Source organism: Oncorhynchus nerka, linkage group LG6 (assembly GCF_034236695.1).
Source record: "Oncorhynchus nerka isolate Pitt River linkage group LG6, Oner_Uvic_2.0, whole genome shotgun sequence".
NCBI lineage: Eukaryota > Metazoa > Chordata > Actinopteri > Salmoniformes > Salmonidae > Oncorhynchus > Oncorhynchus nerka.
Genome location: NC_088401.1, coordinates 48,545,593 through 48,560,859, shown reverse-complemented (window position 1 = coordinate 48,560,859; position 15,267 = coordinate 48,545,593). Strand labels below are relative to the sequence as shown.

Here is a 15,267-nt window from a genome sequence, read left to right as displayed (position 1 = left end):
AAACCAGACACTTCATATTTTCAAACCCTTCATTCTGGGTCATTCTGGGTTATACAATCAAATTAGTATGGTAATACTATCATCATAGTAAAGGTTATACTTCTATTAACGGAAGTGAATTTATCAAAAATACACACACATACACAGCATGTTAAATAACAAAATTTTCCAACCAAGTTGCAGGCGTCCCCTCTGGTTGTGGGGAATTATTCTTAGCAACAGTGGCAATGTGTTCGGTGAGATCAGTCATATTAGAAGAGTGATCTGGGACAAAAGTAAAACATTCATGGCCAATGATTGCCAAAAGATAGTCTGTTTTGCAGAGCCACGTCTCTAGAGATCTCCCAAATTTGGTCCAGGGCACATGCATATTGGGGCAAGGTTAGCCCAAGCTACAATCTAGTGGCTCTCCTCACAATGTAGGGGCATAGCTCTGTCTCTAGAAGCCTTGTCTTTCTAAATCATAATTAGGAGAATGTACTTGTGTGCAAACAAAACTCTGACAATGGAAACTTCAGAAAATATCATTTGTGTACAGCATCCGTTCTAACCTGTAAAAAATAAAAAGACTCCACACAATAAATCAGTATTATTCACTAACACGTATTCATTAACAGGTGGGTTGTGTGTGGGTGCTGGCCTGTGCGTAGTAAAAATCGTAGGGTAAAAACAAACAAAATGGCCAGGCCGTACTTAATTTGCGAGCTCCCTTAACCTCTTAAGTCGACCCTCTACTTTTTTGAACATTCTGTTAAAAATCGCGCAACATTTCAGCGCCCTGCTACTCATGCCAGGAATATAGTATATGCATTTGCTTAGTCTGTGTGGATAGAAAACACTCAGACGTTTATAAAACTGGTTAAATCACTGCTGTGGCTTTACCAGAACGGCATTTACATCGAAAAGCACAGGAAAAACTGATCACTGAAAATGGGAAAATATATCCATGCGCTACTTGAACCCATTGATAAAGGTGAACCACAATTAATTGACTGAGGTTGCAGTACCTACAGCTTCCACACGGTGTCTAGAGTCTTGTCATTTCCCTTCGAGTTTTTTCTTGGTCAAACACATGCAGGGCACCGTATCTCCTATGGTCTAGGACCGGATATTTTCGTTGAGTTTCTAGCCGGACATTTTTCCAGACGGACAGCTAATGATCTTTACATCGCCTCCTGATGAATTTTATCGCTTATTAATGTTTACTAATACCTAAAGTTGCATTACAAACGTATTTCGAAGTGTTTTGTGAAAGTTTATCGTCGACTTTTTGAATTTAAAAAAATGACGTTACGTTTTGAAACAATGTTTTTTTCGTTTATCACACAGTCTACATATAACGATATCTAGGCTTTATATGGACCGATTTAATCGAACTAAAGACCCAAATAGTGTTTATGGGACATCTAGGAGTGCCAACAAAGAAGATGGTGAAAGGTAATGAATGTTTTCTATTTTATTGTGCGGTTTGTGTAACGCCGAAATGCTAATTATTTTGTTTACGTCCCCTGTGGGTCTTTTTGGGTGTTACATGCTATCAGATAATAGCTTCTCATGCTTTCGCCGAAAAGCATTTTAAAAATCTGACTTGTTGCCTGGATTCACAACGAGTGTAGCTTTAATTCGATACCCTGCATGTGTATTTTAATGAACTTTTGAGTTTTAACTAATACTATTAGCATTTAGCGTAGCGCATTTGCATTTCCAGAGCTCTAGATGGGACGCAAGCGTCCCGAGTAGAAGCAACAGGTTAACAGCTGGATCCGGATAACTTTAACTGCTGTCCCAAGGCACTTGACATAGGAAGCCTTTCAAAGGGAGAGATACAGAATTATTGATAAGCGTGTAAAAAAAAACTTTGCTTATATATAGAATTATACATCAGACACATTAGAAGATACAGTGTCCCATCAAGCTGAATAGGCACCTTCTAAAGTAAACAATCCCAGAGCCCCTCTCTTGTAATCCTTGTCAGTTTGACCTGTTGCATTGAAATACAACTCTGTACAAACTGTCCTTGGGACATAAACTAGTCAAAATGTGAAACCTGTTGTTTATACCTCTACTGACTCCCCATCCCGCATGCGGGAGCGTAAATCATCGCCTGACACTAATTAGCATAACGGAACGGACATAAGTATCCCTAGAAAATATTCCTATTCATGAAAATCACAAATGAAATATACTGAGACACAGCTTAGCCTTTTGATAATCACCCTGTCATCTCAGATTTTCAAAAGATGCTTTACAGCCAAAGCTAGACAAGCATTTGTGTAAGTTTATTGATAGCCTAGCATAGCATTATGCCTTGCTAGCAGCAGGCAACCTTGTCACAAATCAGAAAAGCAATCAAATTAAATCGTTTACCTTTGATGAACTTCGGATGTTTTCACTCACGAGACTCCCAGGTAGATAGCCAAAGTTCATTTTTTCCCAAAATATTATTTTTGTAGGTGAAATAGCTCCATTTGTTCTTCACATTTGGCTGAGAAATCGCCCGGAAATTGCGGTCATGAAAACGGCGAAAAATATTCCAAATTAGCTCTATAATATCGACAGAAACATGGCAAACGTTGTTTATAATCAATCCTCAAGGTGTTTTTCAAATATCTATTCGATAATATATCAGTCGGGACAATTCGTTTTTCAGTAGGACCGATTGGAGTAATGGCTACCTCTGTATTTTACGCAAGAGTCACCCTGGGAGCCATCAGGTGACCACTTACGCAATGTAGCCGCCTACGGCTATTCTTCATTATAAATGCGTAAAACTACGTCACAATGCTGTAGACACCTTGGGGAATACGTAGAAAGCGTAAGCTGGTTGATAGCACATTCACAGCTCAATAGGGACTCATTGGAACACAGCGCTTTCAAAATATGGGGCACTTCCGGATTGGATTTTTCTCAGGCTTTCGCCTGCAACATCAGTTCTGTTATACTCACAGACAATATCTTTACAGTTTTGGAAACGTTAGAGTGATTTCTATCCAAAGCTGTCAATTATATGCATATTCTAGCATCTTGTCCTGACAAAATATCCCGTTTAAAACGGGAACGTTTTTTTTACAAAAATGTAAATACTGCCCCTAGAGTCGCAACAGGTTTTAACCTCTTCCCTCTACTCGGGACGCTTGCGTCCCAACTAGAGCTCTGGAAATGCAAATGTGCTACGCTAAATGCTAATAGTATTAGTTAAAACTCAAACGTTCATTAAAATACACATGCAGGGTATCGAATTAAAGCTACACTCGTTGTGAATCCAGGCAACAAGTCAGATTTTTAAAATGCTTTTCGGCGAAAGCATGAGAAGCTATTATCTGATAGCATGTAACACCCCAAAAGACCCACAGGGGACGTAAACAAAATAATTAGCATTTCGGCGTTACACAAACCGCACAATAAAATAGAAAACATTCATTACCTTTCACCATCTTCTTTGTTGGCACTCCTAGATGTCCCATAAACACTATTTGGGTCTTTATTTCGATTAAATCGGTCCATATAAAGCCTAGATATCGTTATATGTAGACTGTGTGATAAACGAAAAAAACATTGTTTCAAAACGTAACGTCATTTTTTAAAATTCAAAAAGTCGACGATAAACTTTCACAAAACATTTCGAAATACATTTGTAATGCAACTTTAGGTATTAGTAAACGTTAATAAGCGATAAAATTCATCAGGAGGCGATGTAAAGATCATTAGCTGTCCGTCTGGAAAAATGTCCGGCTAGAAACTCAACGAAAATATCCGGTCCTAGACCGGAGGAGATACGGTGTCCTGCATGTGTTTGACCAAGAAAAAACTCGAAGGGAAATGACAAGACTCTAGACACCGTGTGGAAGCTGTAGGTACTGCAACCTCAGTCAATTAATTGTGGTTCACCTTTATCAATGGGTTCAAGTAGCGCATGGATATATTTTCCCATTTTCAGTGATCAGTTTTTCCTGTGCTTTTCGATGTAAATGCCGTTCTGGTAAAACCACAGCAGTGATTTAACCAGTTTTATAAACGTCTGAGTGTTTTCTATCCACACAGACTAAGCAAATGCATATACTATATTCCTGGCATGAGTAGCAGGGCGCTGAAATGTTGCGCGATTTTTAACAGAATGTTCAAAAAAGTAGAGGGTAGAAGCAACAGGTTAACAAACCTACTAGGACCTTCAAAAAGTTGGTGCTGGCTTATCAGCTCAACATTCGGTACTCAAAACATTTACTTGGATCTACTTCATTCTGGACACAGTTCACTTAACGGAAAAAGATGATTGTTTTAGATGACATTACGTTCTTGCTTAATAAATAACTGGTGCCACCCAAACTATAGAATTGAGTAATACATTGTCAAAAACATGTTTTATTCAATTATTCATACCTCTGTCCCAAATTTCCTCATTGTGTCCTTTACCCACACTGTGTCCCTTACAGCCAGTTTGAGTAAAGTTTGTACTGGCGGCTATCTAATGTTCCACAGGAACCTTATCTCTAACCCAAACACCAGATGGCAGCCTCTAATTTAATATTAGTCCCAAGGCTCAATCCCTCTATCTGTCATGTGACCTTGTATTGAAACATTTACTTCTTCAAATTTCTAAGACATTGCATGATTAGAATGCTATCTGAAAGCTCATTTCTATATACTCTGTTACTTTCACAAGTCTCCATATCTGTTTCTTTCAACTAGGACTCCCTTTCCAATAGGAACACCTCAATCACTACTGCTAATACACCCGGATAACTCTCAAACAATGTTCTGCTTTTCCCCATTACAAGGTTTAAAACAAAACAAAACAAACATGATAACTCTCTCCATATTAGAAGGCATTATTTTCATTTTAGTACCTTCAAAAAGTTACTATATATTTTTATTACCAATCTCTGTTGAATATTCATTTACTGCTTCAATATTTATTAAATGTCTATTATTTTAAGATTCATATGTAATGCTTTGGAGGGATCAATATGTATTAACTGGGTTGGCACAGTCTATCAGTCCCCTGTAGATGGCGTGCTCTGTCCATAATAAGTCTGGCACAGACAGTTTCCATTTTGCCTACTCTCAAATTGGTTTGAGAATGTCATCAGTTGGGATATCAACAAAAACTCCATCGGGAGTCAAATAAATTGTAATAATAAATTATTATTATTATTATTATTATTATTTTCCATTGTTCCTTCATCTTTATCCCTAGTAACCCATTATACATTTGTGTTACATCACAAATTCCTCCTCTACACCAGTGTTCTTTTCATACAGGGATTTACATATTCACTCGTGTTCTATTTAACAGCATATTCGGGGACAATATTCTCTTCTTTCAAATCTCCATACAGAATCGCTATAAATCTTATAAAACTTTATTGATTCACGTCCACATTGCAGCAACGATCACAACGCAGTAGCCCGGGGGTGCATGTTGTCAAGGAAATCTCAGTGCCCGGGGGCATCAATGAACATTGTTCAGCCCTTACCCATCTCAACTGTTGCCCTCTCGAGAGAGAGAAAATCTCAGTGCCCGGGGGCATCAATGAACATTGTTCAGCCCTTACCCATCTCAACTGTTGCCCTCTCTCTCTCTCTCTCGAGAAAATCTCAGTGCCCGGGGGCATCAATGAACATTGTTCAGCCCTTACCCATCTCAACTGTTGCCCTCTCTCTCGAGAAAATCTCAGTGCCCGGGGGCATCAATGAACATTGTTCAGCCCTTACCCATCTCAACTGTTGCCCTCTCTCTCGAGAAAATCTCAGTGCCCGGGGGCATCAATGAACATTGTTCAGCCCTTACCCATCTCAACTGTTGCCCTCTCTCTCTCTCTCTCGAGAAAATCTCAGTGCCCGGGGGCATCAATGAACATTGTTCAGCCCTTACCCATCTCAACTGTTGCCCTCTCTCTCTCTCTCTCGAGAAAATCTCAGTGCCCGGGGGCATCAATGAACATTGTTCAGCCCTTACCCATCTCAACTGTTGCCCTCTCTCTCTCTCTCTCGAGAAAATCTCAGTGCCCGGGGGCATCAATGAACATTGTTCAGCCCTTACCCATCTCAGCTGTTGCCCTCTCTCTCTCGAGAAAATCTCAGTGTCCGGGGGCATCAATGAACATTGTTACAGCCCTTACCCATCTCAGCTGTTACTTTTCAATGGTTTCTCCTGTCAGTGCTCACTATGTGTAGATCGATGGGCGGTGGTGTACAGAACCCCTAGATAACGTTATACAGAGCCTTCGGTGTGTATTCAGACCCCTTGACTTTTTCCACATTTTGTTACATTACAGCCTTATTTTAAAATGGATTAAATATACTTTTTTTTCTCAAATCTACACACAATAGCACATAATGACAAAGCAAAAACAGATTTAAAACATTATTACACTAAAAATGAAAAATAAATTAAAAATAACTTCTTTACATAAGTATCCAGACCCTTTGCTATGAGGCTCGAAATTCTTAACTTTTTCACACGTACCAACAAATGGATGTGATCATTCTACAGTGGTCCCTGCAGCGTACTCTCAAACCGGTGTGATTAGAACGCTTATTTATAACGTCCAGTTTTGATTGACTCAACAATCAGCATTTGAGCTGGCCACACTTTTTTTTCACAGAAACATTTTGCACAAACACAGTCCTTACACAGTCCTTACACAGTCCAAACCGGAAAATGTAGGCTACATTTGTCCTAGCGCTAACTGAGGTAAGATTGACGTAACACAAGCGGTCATATTTGTATATTTCTCGGCTGACAGAAACTACAATATAAATTAGCTAATAACAATTACTATTTATAATTCATTACATCACGGATGAGCTCACCATTGATCTAAATAATTTGGTAAAACACTTTCTAGAAATCTAAAGTAATCCGACGATGGGTAGTTTGTGCGTGCCGCCATGTTTGTTTTTTCGCATCAGCCGAAGATAATAAGAGGAGACAATATGAGTTTGGTCTGTATATAGTATGCATGTTGAAGGGGGTGTGTTGTCTATGATCATTCACTTCCCTTCATTCACTTCCGGCCGTTTACCTGAAAGATGAGTGAACCATTCCTTCACCTCATTATAACATCTTTGGTCTGACAGATGTTTACGTGACACCCAGAATGCATTTAATAATGTCAACAAACATGGCGCCACACATAGCTGGCAAATAGCTTAGCATTAGCTCATTATAATCAGTATAACCTTCAAAAAGTATTTTATATACATCATAGGTGTCTATCATAATCTATGCAATAATTGAAATGTATTATTTGTCACCAGTACTTGAAAACATGTGAATAAAACTGTAAATACATTATGCTCCATACAAACATACATACATACATACATAATTATAAACATACTGTATGTGCCTACAGTAGAAACGACAACACGATATACAGAAAATAAAGAACTTACTTTGATAGGAATATACACATCTCCAAAGTTATTATTTGTAAGGAAAACAATAAGGAAGGCAATGAGAGTGCCAGGCACAACATTTTCCAATTAGTGCAAGACTGCGCAAATGTCTGCATACTTGATCTGCGCAAACATTGTTGAAGTGTATGGGCTCTCCACACACTTCAGGGAGAAGGCTCAGTAAAGCCTTAAACATAAATTGTCCGCAACGCTGAAACGGGCTACTTCTTTGTGAATTAATGAGGAGGTGGAACACACCTCAATTCAAACTGTTGTTAGAAAATACAACTTGTTAGAAAATAAACCTATGAAACATAGCAGCGCGTGTTAACTGTCCTGTTGCATAATAATCACATTTTGGAACAGTGAGCGCATTTTGACATCAGGCGCATAAAACTAACCATGCTGGGGCGATATTTGGAACTCAGGTATGAAAAGGTTAAATGAGAGAAGTTTGGAACCACCAAGACTCATCCCAGACAGAGCTGGCCTCCCAGACAAACTGAGCAATCGGGGGAGAAGGGCCTTGGTCAGGGAGTTGACCAAGAACCCAATGGTCACTCTGAAAGAGCAACAGAGTTCCTCTGTGGAGATGGGAGAACCTTCCAGAAGGATCACCATCTCTGCAGCACTGCACCAATCAGGCCTTTATGGTGGAGTAGCCTGATGGAAGCCACTCCTCAGTAAAAGGCAAATGACAGCCCGCTTGGAGTTTGCCAAAAGGCACCTAAAGACTCTCAAACCATGAGAAACAAGATTCTCTGGTCTGATGAAACCAAATGGAACTCTTCGGCCTGAATGCCAAGCGTCACGTCTCGAGGAAACCTGGCAGCATCCCTATGGTGGTGGCAGCATCATGCTGTGGGGATGTTTTTCAGTGGCAGGGACTGGGAGACTAGTCAGGATTGGGGTAAAGATGAAAGGAGCAAAGTAGAGCTGTGTGGTGAAAATCTGCTCCAGAGCACTCAGGACCTCAGACTGAGGCGAAGGTTCACCTTCCAACAGAACAATGACCCAAGGCACACAGGCAAGACAATGCAGGGGTGGCTTCGGGACAAGTCTCTAAATGCCATTGAGTGGCCCAGACAGAGCCCAGAAAATAGCTGTGCAGCAACGCTCCCCATCCAACCTGACAAAGCTAGAGAGGATCTACAGAGAAGAATGGGAGAAACTCCCCAAATACAGGTGTGCCAAGCTTGTAGTGGCATACCCAAGAAGACTCAAGGCTGTAATCACTGTCAAAGGTGCTTCAACAAAGGACTGAGTAAAGGGTCTGAATACTTATGTAAATGTCATATTTTAGGTTTTATTTTTAATAAATTAGCAAACATTTTTTTAAACCTGTTTTTCCTGCATCTTTATGGGGTATTGTGTGTTTGATTGATGAAGGGGAAATACTATTTAATCAATTTTAGAATAAGACTGTAATGTAGCAAAATGTGGAAAAAGTCAAATGGTCTAAATACTTTCCGAAAAACTCAGCTCACACATAACTGTTTTTTTCACAGACTCAGTAATCCTCTTTGACACTGGAGCTAGTCCCCTGACAGATCTCAGTCACTCAGTAATTAAAAGCTGCATTTCTATCTTATTATCCAAATTTCAACCAGCTTACTATCCATATTTCAATCTTAATAGTAATAATTTAAATACATTTATTATCCAAATTTAAATCAATGTCATATCTTACAATCACACAACTTTCACATCCACATTAAGTTAGTACTATTCTCAAACACACTCGGTATTCTCCTCTATTACCCCATGTGCATCTTCTACGATTCACTTGTCATTACTTGCTATGCACCATCTGTATCTTCAATGGTTCTCTTGTATACTTCCTATACATATACAGTGGGGCAAAAAAGTATTTAGTCAACCACCAATTGTGCAAGTTCTCCTACTTAAAAAGATGAGAGAGGCCTGTAATTTTCATCATAGGTACACTTCAACTATGACAGACAAAATGAGAAAAAAAATCCAGAAAATCACATTGTAGGATTTTTAATTAATTTATTTGCAAATTATGGAGGAAAATAAGTATTTGGTCACCTACAAACAAGCAAGATTTCTGGCTCTCACAGACCTGTAACTTCTTATTTAAGAGGCTCCTCTGTCCTCCACTTGTTACCTGTATTAATGGCACCTGTTTGAACTTGTTATCAGTATAAAAGACACCTGTCCACAACCTCAAACAGTCACACTCCAAACTCCACTATGGCCAAGACCAAAGAGCTGTCAAAGGACACCAGAAACAAAATTGTAGACCTGCACCAGGCTGGGAAGACTGAATCTGCAATAGGTAAGCAGCTTGGTTTGAAGAAATCAACTGTGGGAGCAATTATTAGGAAATGGAAGACATACTGATAATCTCCCTCGATCTGGGGCTCCACGTAAGATCTCACCCCGTGGGGTCAAAATGATCACAAGAACGGTGAGTCAAAATCCCAGAACCACACGGGGGGACCTAGTGAATGATCTGCAGAGAGCTGGGACCAAAGTAACAAAGCCTACCATCAGTAACACACTATGCCGCCAGGGACTCAAATCCTGCAGTGCCAGACGTGTCCCCCTGCTTAAGCCAGTACATGTCCAGGCCCGTCTGAAGTTTGCTAGAGAGCATTTGGATGATCCAGAAGAAGATTGGGAGAATGTCATATGGTCAGATGAAACCAAAATATAACTTTTTGGTAAAAACTCAACTCGTCCTGTTTGGAGGACAAAGAATGCTGAGTTGCATCCAAAGAACACCATACCTACTGTGAAGCATGGGGGTGGAAACATCATGCTTTGAGGCTGTTTTTCTGCAAAGGGACCAGGACGACTGATCCGTGTAAAGGAAAGAATGAATGGGGCCCCATGTATCGTGAGATTTTGAGTGAAAACCTCCTTCCATCAGCAAGGGCATTGAAGATGAAACGTGGCTGGGTCTTTCAGCATAACAATGATCCCAAACACACCGCCCGGGCAACGAAGGAGTGGCTTCGTAAGAAGCATTTCATGGTCCTGGAGTGGCCTAGCCAGTCTCCAGATCTCAACCCCATAGAAAATCTTTGGAGGGAGTTGAAAGTCCGTGTTGCCCAGCAACAGCCCCAAAACATCACTGCTCTAGAGGAGATCTGCATGGAGGAATGGGCCAAAATACCAGAAACAGTGTGTGAAAACCTTGTGAAGACTTACAGAAAATGTTTGACCTCTGTCATTGCCAGCAAAGGGTATATAACAAAGTATTGAGATAAACTTTTGTTATTGACTAAATACTTGTTTTCCACCATAATTTGCAAATAAATTCATAAAAATCCTACAATGTGATTTTCTGGATTTTTTTCCCTCATTTTGTCTGTCATAGTTGAAGTGTACCTATGATGAAAATTACAGGCCTCTCTCATTTTATTAAGTGGGAGAACTTGCACAATTGGTGGCTGACTAAATACTTTTTTACCCCACTGTAAATAACACCCCGTATTCAAAACACCTTGTGTTATTTGTAGTGGCTGCAGAATGTTACCATTACACCCTCGCTCCAGTCTTCTCATAATAGCCTTCACTCTATAAGAACATGGGTACCTTCTTATGCGTTACTCGCATTTATTTGTATTTTTATATACAGATTCATTTAAATTGACTTACTGAAATCAGTTGCCGTCAATTGTTCGCGGATAATGTCTCCTCCTGGGCAGCTCACAGTAAGGGTCTGGTCTTAGCGGGTCTCATTGTCTTTTGGTCAGATGGGAATTTCCCTCACGCATTATAAAATGATTTTTTTTTCTCACAGACCCCACTGGAATGCGCCGCAGGCAGAATCAATCATCCTGTTCGTTGACAACCAATTGTTGTGGAAATTTTTACGCATGGACACCCGAAGTCAATCTTAAATTATTCATTGTTTATTATCAGCACACTGGAGAGGTTCCAACCAACTCAATTCACCATGTACACATGTCGATCAGGAGCTCTCACGGGGAAGTCCCGTTAGTTCTCTTATATACTGCATATTTGCATGATTTAGCTTATTCATAATTAATTCATCATTAATGTTTGCTTCATTCTTGTGACCGACCAGTACTGGGTCATGCATGTGACAGACCAATACCTCACAAGCTTCTTCTGAGACCTTGAAACTGATAAATCTTTTTTTTCTCAAAACAAGGGCCTGGGCGTACTGCCAAATTGAAGATACTGATAGTGAGGATATATTCAGTCAGTCACTTGAATGAACACAGGAAACGTCACTAGAAAAGCGCAAAAACGAAAATGTCCTTAACACTAATTAAACCACAAGGGCCTAATCACGGAGACATTATAGGTCTTCAAAAACCCCTGTGTTTTCCAGGAAGACATTCATAGCTTATCTTCGACCATGCCATCTCATTATGAGACCAAAGCGAGAACATGAACAGTAAAAATGACTCATATAGTCCTCTTTTCAAAAATACAACTTTTTCTCCCTCTGCACCCTCCTATCCTCCTGTCCTCCCACCATCCATCAAAGCGTGAAGGCAGACACAGTCGTAGGGTTTCGCTTCGAGAAGCTTCTGTGCAAGGTACTCTAGGGGCTGGAAAAACAGAGAGATGATGACAACATTTATTATTCTTCCCACTGTAAGTCTTCACAGGTCAGGGGACAGAGCTGTTCAACAACGTTTGGCAGCTAAACATGGCCCAGGTCTGCCTCCTATTTCAGCACCTCTTTGAGAGTGGACATCGGCTGAAGACAGCCATAACTTTTACCTCACTCTGTTTATATACATTACACAGGCCAGAGCTTGAAGTGATGCACTCTGCAGTAATGCAGACTATATGAAGTGATGCACTCTGCAGTAATGCAGACTATATGAAGTGATGTACTCTGCAGTAATGCAGACTATATGAAGTGATGCACTCTGCAGTAATGCAGACTATATGAAGTGATGCACTCTGCAGTAATGCAGACTATATGAAGTGATGTACTCTGCAGTAATGCAGACTATATGAAGTGATGTACTCTGCAGTAATGCAGACTATATGAAGTGATGCACTCTGCAGTAATGCAGACTATATGAAGTGATGCACTCTGCAGTAATGCAGACTATATGAAGTGATGTACTCTGCAGTAATGCAGACTATATGAAGTGATGCACTCTGCAGTAATGCAGATTATATGAAGTGATGTACTCTGCAGTAATGCAGACTATATGAAGTGATGTACTCTGCAGTAATGCAGACATGCAGACTATATGAAGTGATGTACTCTGCAGTAATGCAGACTATATGAAGTGATGCACTCTGCAGTAATGCAGACTATATGAAGTGATGCACTCTGCAGTAATGCAGACTATATGAAGTGATGCACTCTGCAGTAATGCAGACTATATGAAGTGATGTACTTTGGGACACATGCTGTGGGTGCTTCGTGCTGGGTGCAGTCGGGACATTTGTTTGTGTGTGTGTGCCTGCATGCGTGTGTGCCTGTGTGTGAGTGGGTGGATGGTTCGGAGGCGTGCTATACACAGCTGGGACATGTCCACCCACAGTCCATAGAAGCAGCCCTCACCCTCCTCACACACACACACACACACACACACACACCAAATGGGGCAGGATATATAATGTGTTTTAACACTCACCTTTTGTCCTTTTCCTTTCCTCCTCCATCTTTGGCTCACTCGTGAAACACTTTGTGTTCATGAAACACTTTTGTTATTTACTGTTGTTTATGTCGATTTGTTTATGACGTCAGTTGCATTACCCAACTCTGTTACAGATATTTTTCTGTGTGTGTGTGTGTGTGTGTGTGTGTGTGTGTGTGTGTGTGTGTGCGTGCGTGCGTGCGTGCGTGCGTGCGTGCGTGCGTGCGTGTGTGTGAGACAGACACACAGGGAGAATGTTGTACTAGAGGGGTGACATCATTGTTGGTTTGGTAAACAGAAACAGTGTCCTCGGAGTCATCAGTGAGATTTACAAGCAGCCATTGACTCATTTTATACTTCATTGACTCACACACACTCACACTTTATAGGCTGTTCTCTAATGGATCTCTGGGGCAATCACTGCTCAAAACACATGGGTTAATCTGTCTCTTTTCATTTTCTTTTTCTCTTGTTCTCTCTTTCCCTCACTATCTCTCCGTAGGGCCCGCTCGGCATGGATGGCAAACCAGTGAGTATCTATTTGACAGTTGAATGAAACTAATTTTACTGCAATCTTTTATTGATTTTAACTCTTTGACTCTCTCTCCTCTTCGTAGGGTCTCCCAGGTCCTAAAGGAAGTCAGGTACGCTCATTCCTCTCATTCCTGCAGTGGTTATCATGTTGTTGGGAGTGGGACACACGTAAAAGTTACAGGGATATAATATAATATATATAATATAATATATATATGATATATAATAAGTCTGTGAACGTAGGTGATTATTGGAATCTGTAAGCCAGGTGACTCGTTTCTGCACGTCATCAGTCGTTATTTATTGTCCTAGTTGGAAAATACATCTATAGTGAGTTGGCGAGGTTACGATCAGTAGCAATCATGTAATCCTTCCAAAAGTTGTCCCAGCCTCTCCAGACCTCATTGGAGTCATGACTCAGCTCTGCCTGAGGACAGAGCACTGAAACCCCTATTCACTCCAGCCCTGGGGCCCATCTATCAGCCAGTCCCTGGTGGTACACTTCCCCAACACACTGCCCTACCCACACACACTCACTCAGGGAGAAAGGACATTGGGGATAGGGGGAACAGCCGAGGCGAAAAGAATGGGTTAGGAGAGCGGGAGAGAGGGTGAAAAAGAGAGAGAGAGAGAGAGTTTATGACTTTCGACAGAGGCTCTTTAAAAAGTCATTACTACGGCCACCTTGCTCAGCCTTGGCCACGAAGAGAGGACTCATTTATCCACTGAAACACTTGCAGAGAGCGGTTTGAATAGCACTCTCCAAACATCATTAATCAGTTGTTTCCTGCTAAAGAAGATGTCAAGCTGGGGTTGTCCTTTAAAGGGGCTTTCACAGCAATCAGAGCTCTGCCGTTAAAGTCAACCAGGTGTGGCACAGGCCTTCTTACTGTGTTTTTACTGATGGGCGACCTCACAGCACACCACACCGTAGAGGAGGAGTAACAGGAGAGATGGATGTGAGTGGAAAGAGGGAAAGAAGAGAAAGGTGGAAGAAGAGAGGGGGAGGTGGTAAAGAGAAAGGATAAATGGAGGATACGGAGTTAGAGAGGAACGATAAAAGATGCCCAGGGCAAGAGAGAGAGAGAAAACGAGACAGAAGAAGAAGAGTGAGAGGTTGGAGGTCCAGACAGCTTGGTGCCCTGATCTTCCCTCCCTCCTTTTCTCCAACTCTTCCCCTCTCTTCCTCTCTGTCTCTCTGGGCCTGAAGGAAATGGAAGAGAGCAGGAGTTAAGCTTCTCCCTGTCAACAAGTGGGGAATCGCATTACCCCTCACCCTTATTCCCTCTTTTCCCCTGGCGCTACCGTCTCTTTCCCCTCACACTATCCCCTCTTTTTCCCCCCTCGCACTTTTCCTTCACACTAACTCCCCTTCCCCCTCGCTCTACCCCCGTCTCACCTAACAATATCCCCCTTCTCCCCTCGCTCTATCCCCCTTTTCCTTCACTCAACCCCCTTCCCCTCACTCTACCCCCTCTTTTCCCTTCACACTACACCCTCTTTTACCCACGCTCTACCCCCTCTTTTCATCTCACACTTTTCCGCCCTTCTCCACTCACTTCCTTTCCTTGTCTTACTCAGTGTAGGAGAGAAACACAGAAAGACTCTTTTTCACACACACATGCACACACACACTGAGCTCAGCTCAACCTGTCGGCCTGGAGGACATTATTAGCAGATGTCCCCTACAGCTCTCCAGTATGGTCAATCACGGTGGGTTTGT

The 15,267-nt window shown here is 41.3% G+C and overlaps 1 protein-coding gene across 10 annotated transcripts in view; it reads left to right on the top strand.

The window, feature by feature from the left end:
- Positions 1-15,267, top strand: part of LOC115130515 (collagen alpha-1(XXIII) chain-like) — a 62,228-nt gene that overhangs the window by 14,592 nt on the left and 32,369 nt on the right. For all 10 annotated transcript variants that reach the window (XM_029661736.2, XM_029661731.2, XM_029661738.2 and 7 more), the window contains exons 2-3: positions 13,513-13,539; positions 13,628-13,654. In XM_029661736.2, coding sequence (XP_029517596.2) covers positions 13,525-13,539; positions 13,628-13,654 — 42 coding nt within the window. In that variant the 5' untranslated portion in view covers positions 13,513-13,524. The remainder of the gene's footprint in view (positions 1-13,512; positions 13,540-13,627; positions 13,655-15,267) is intronic.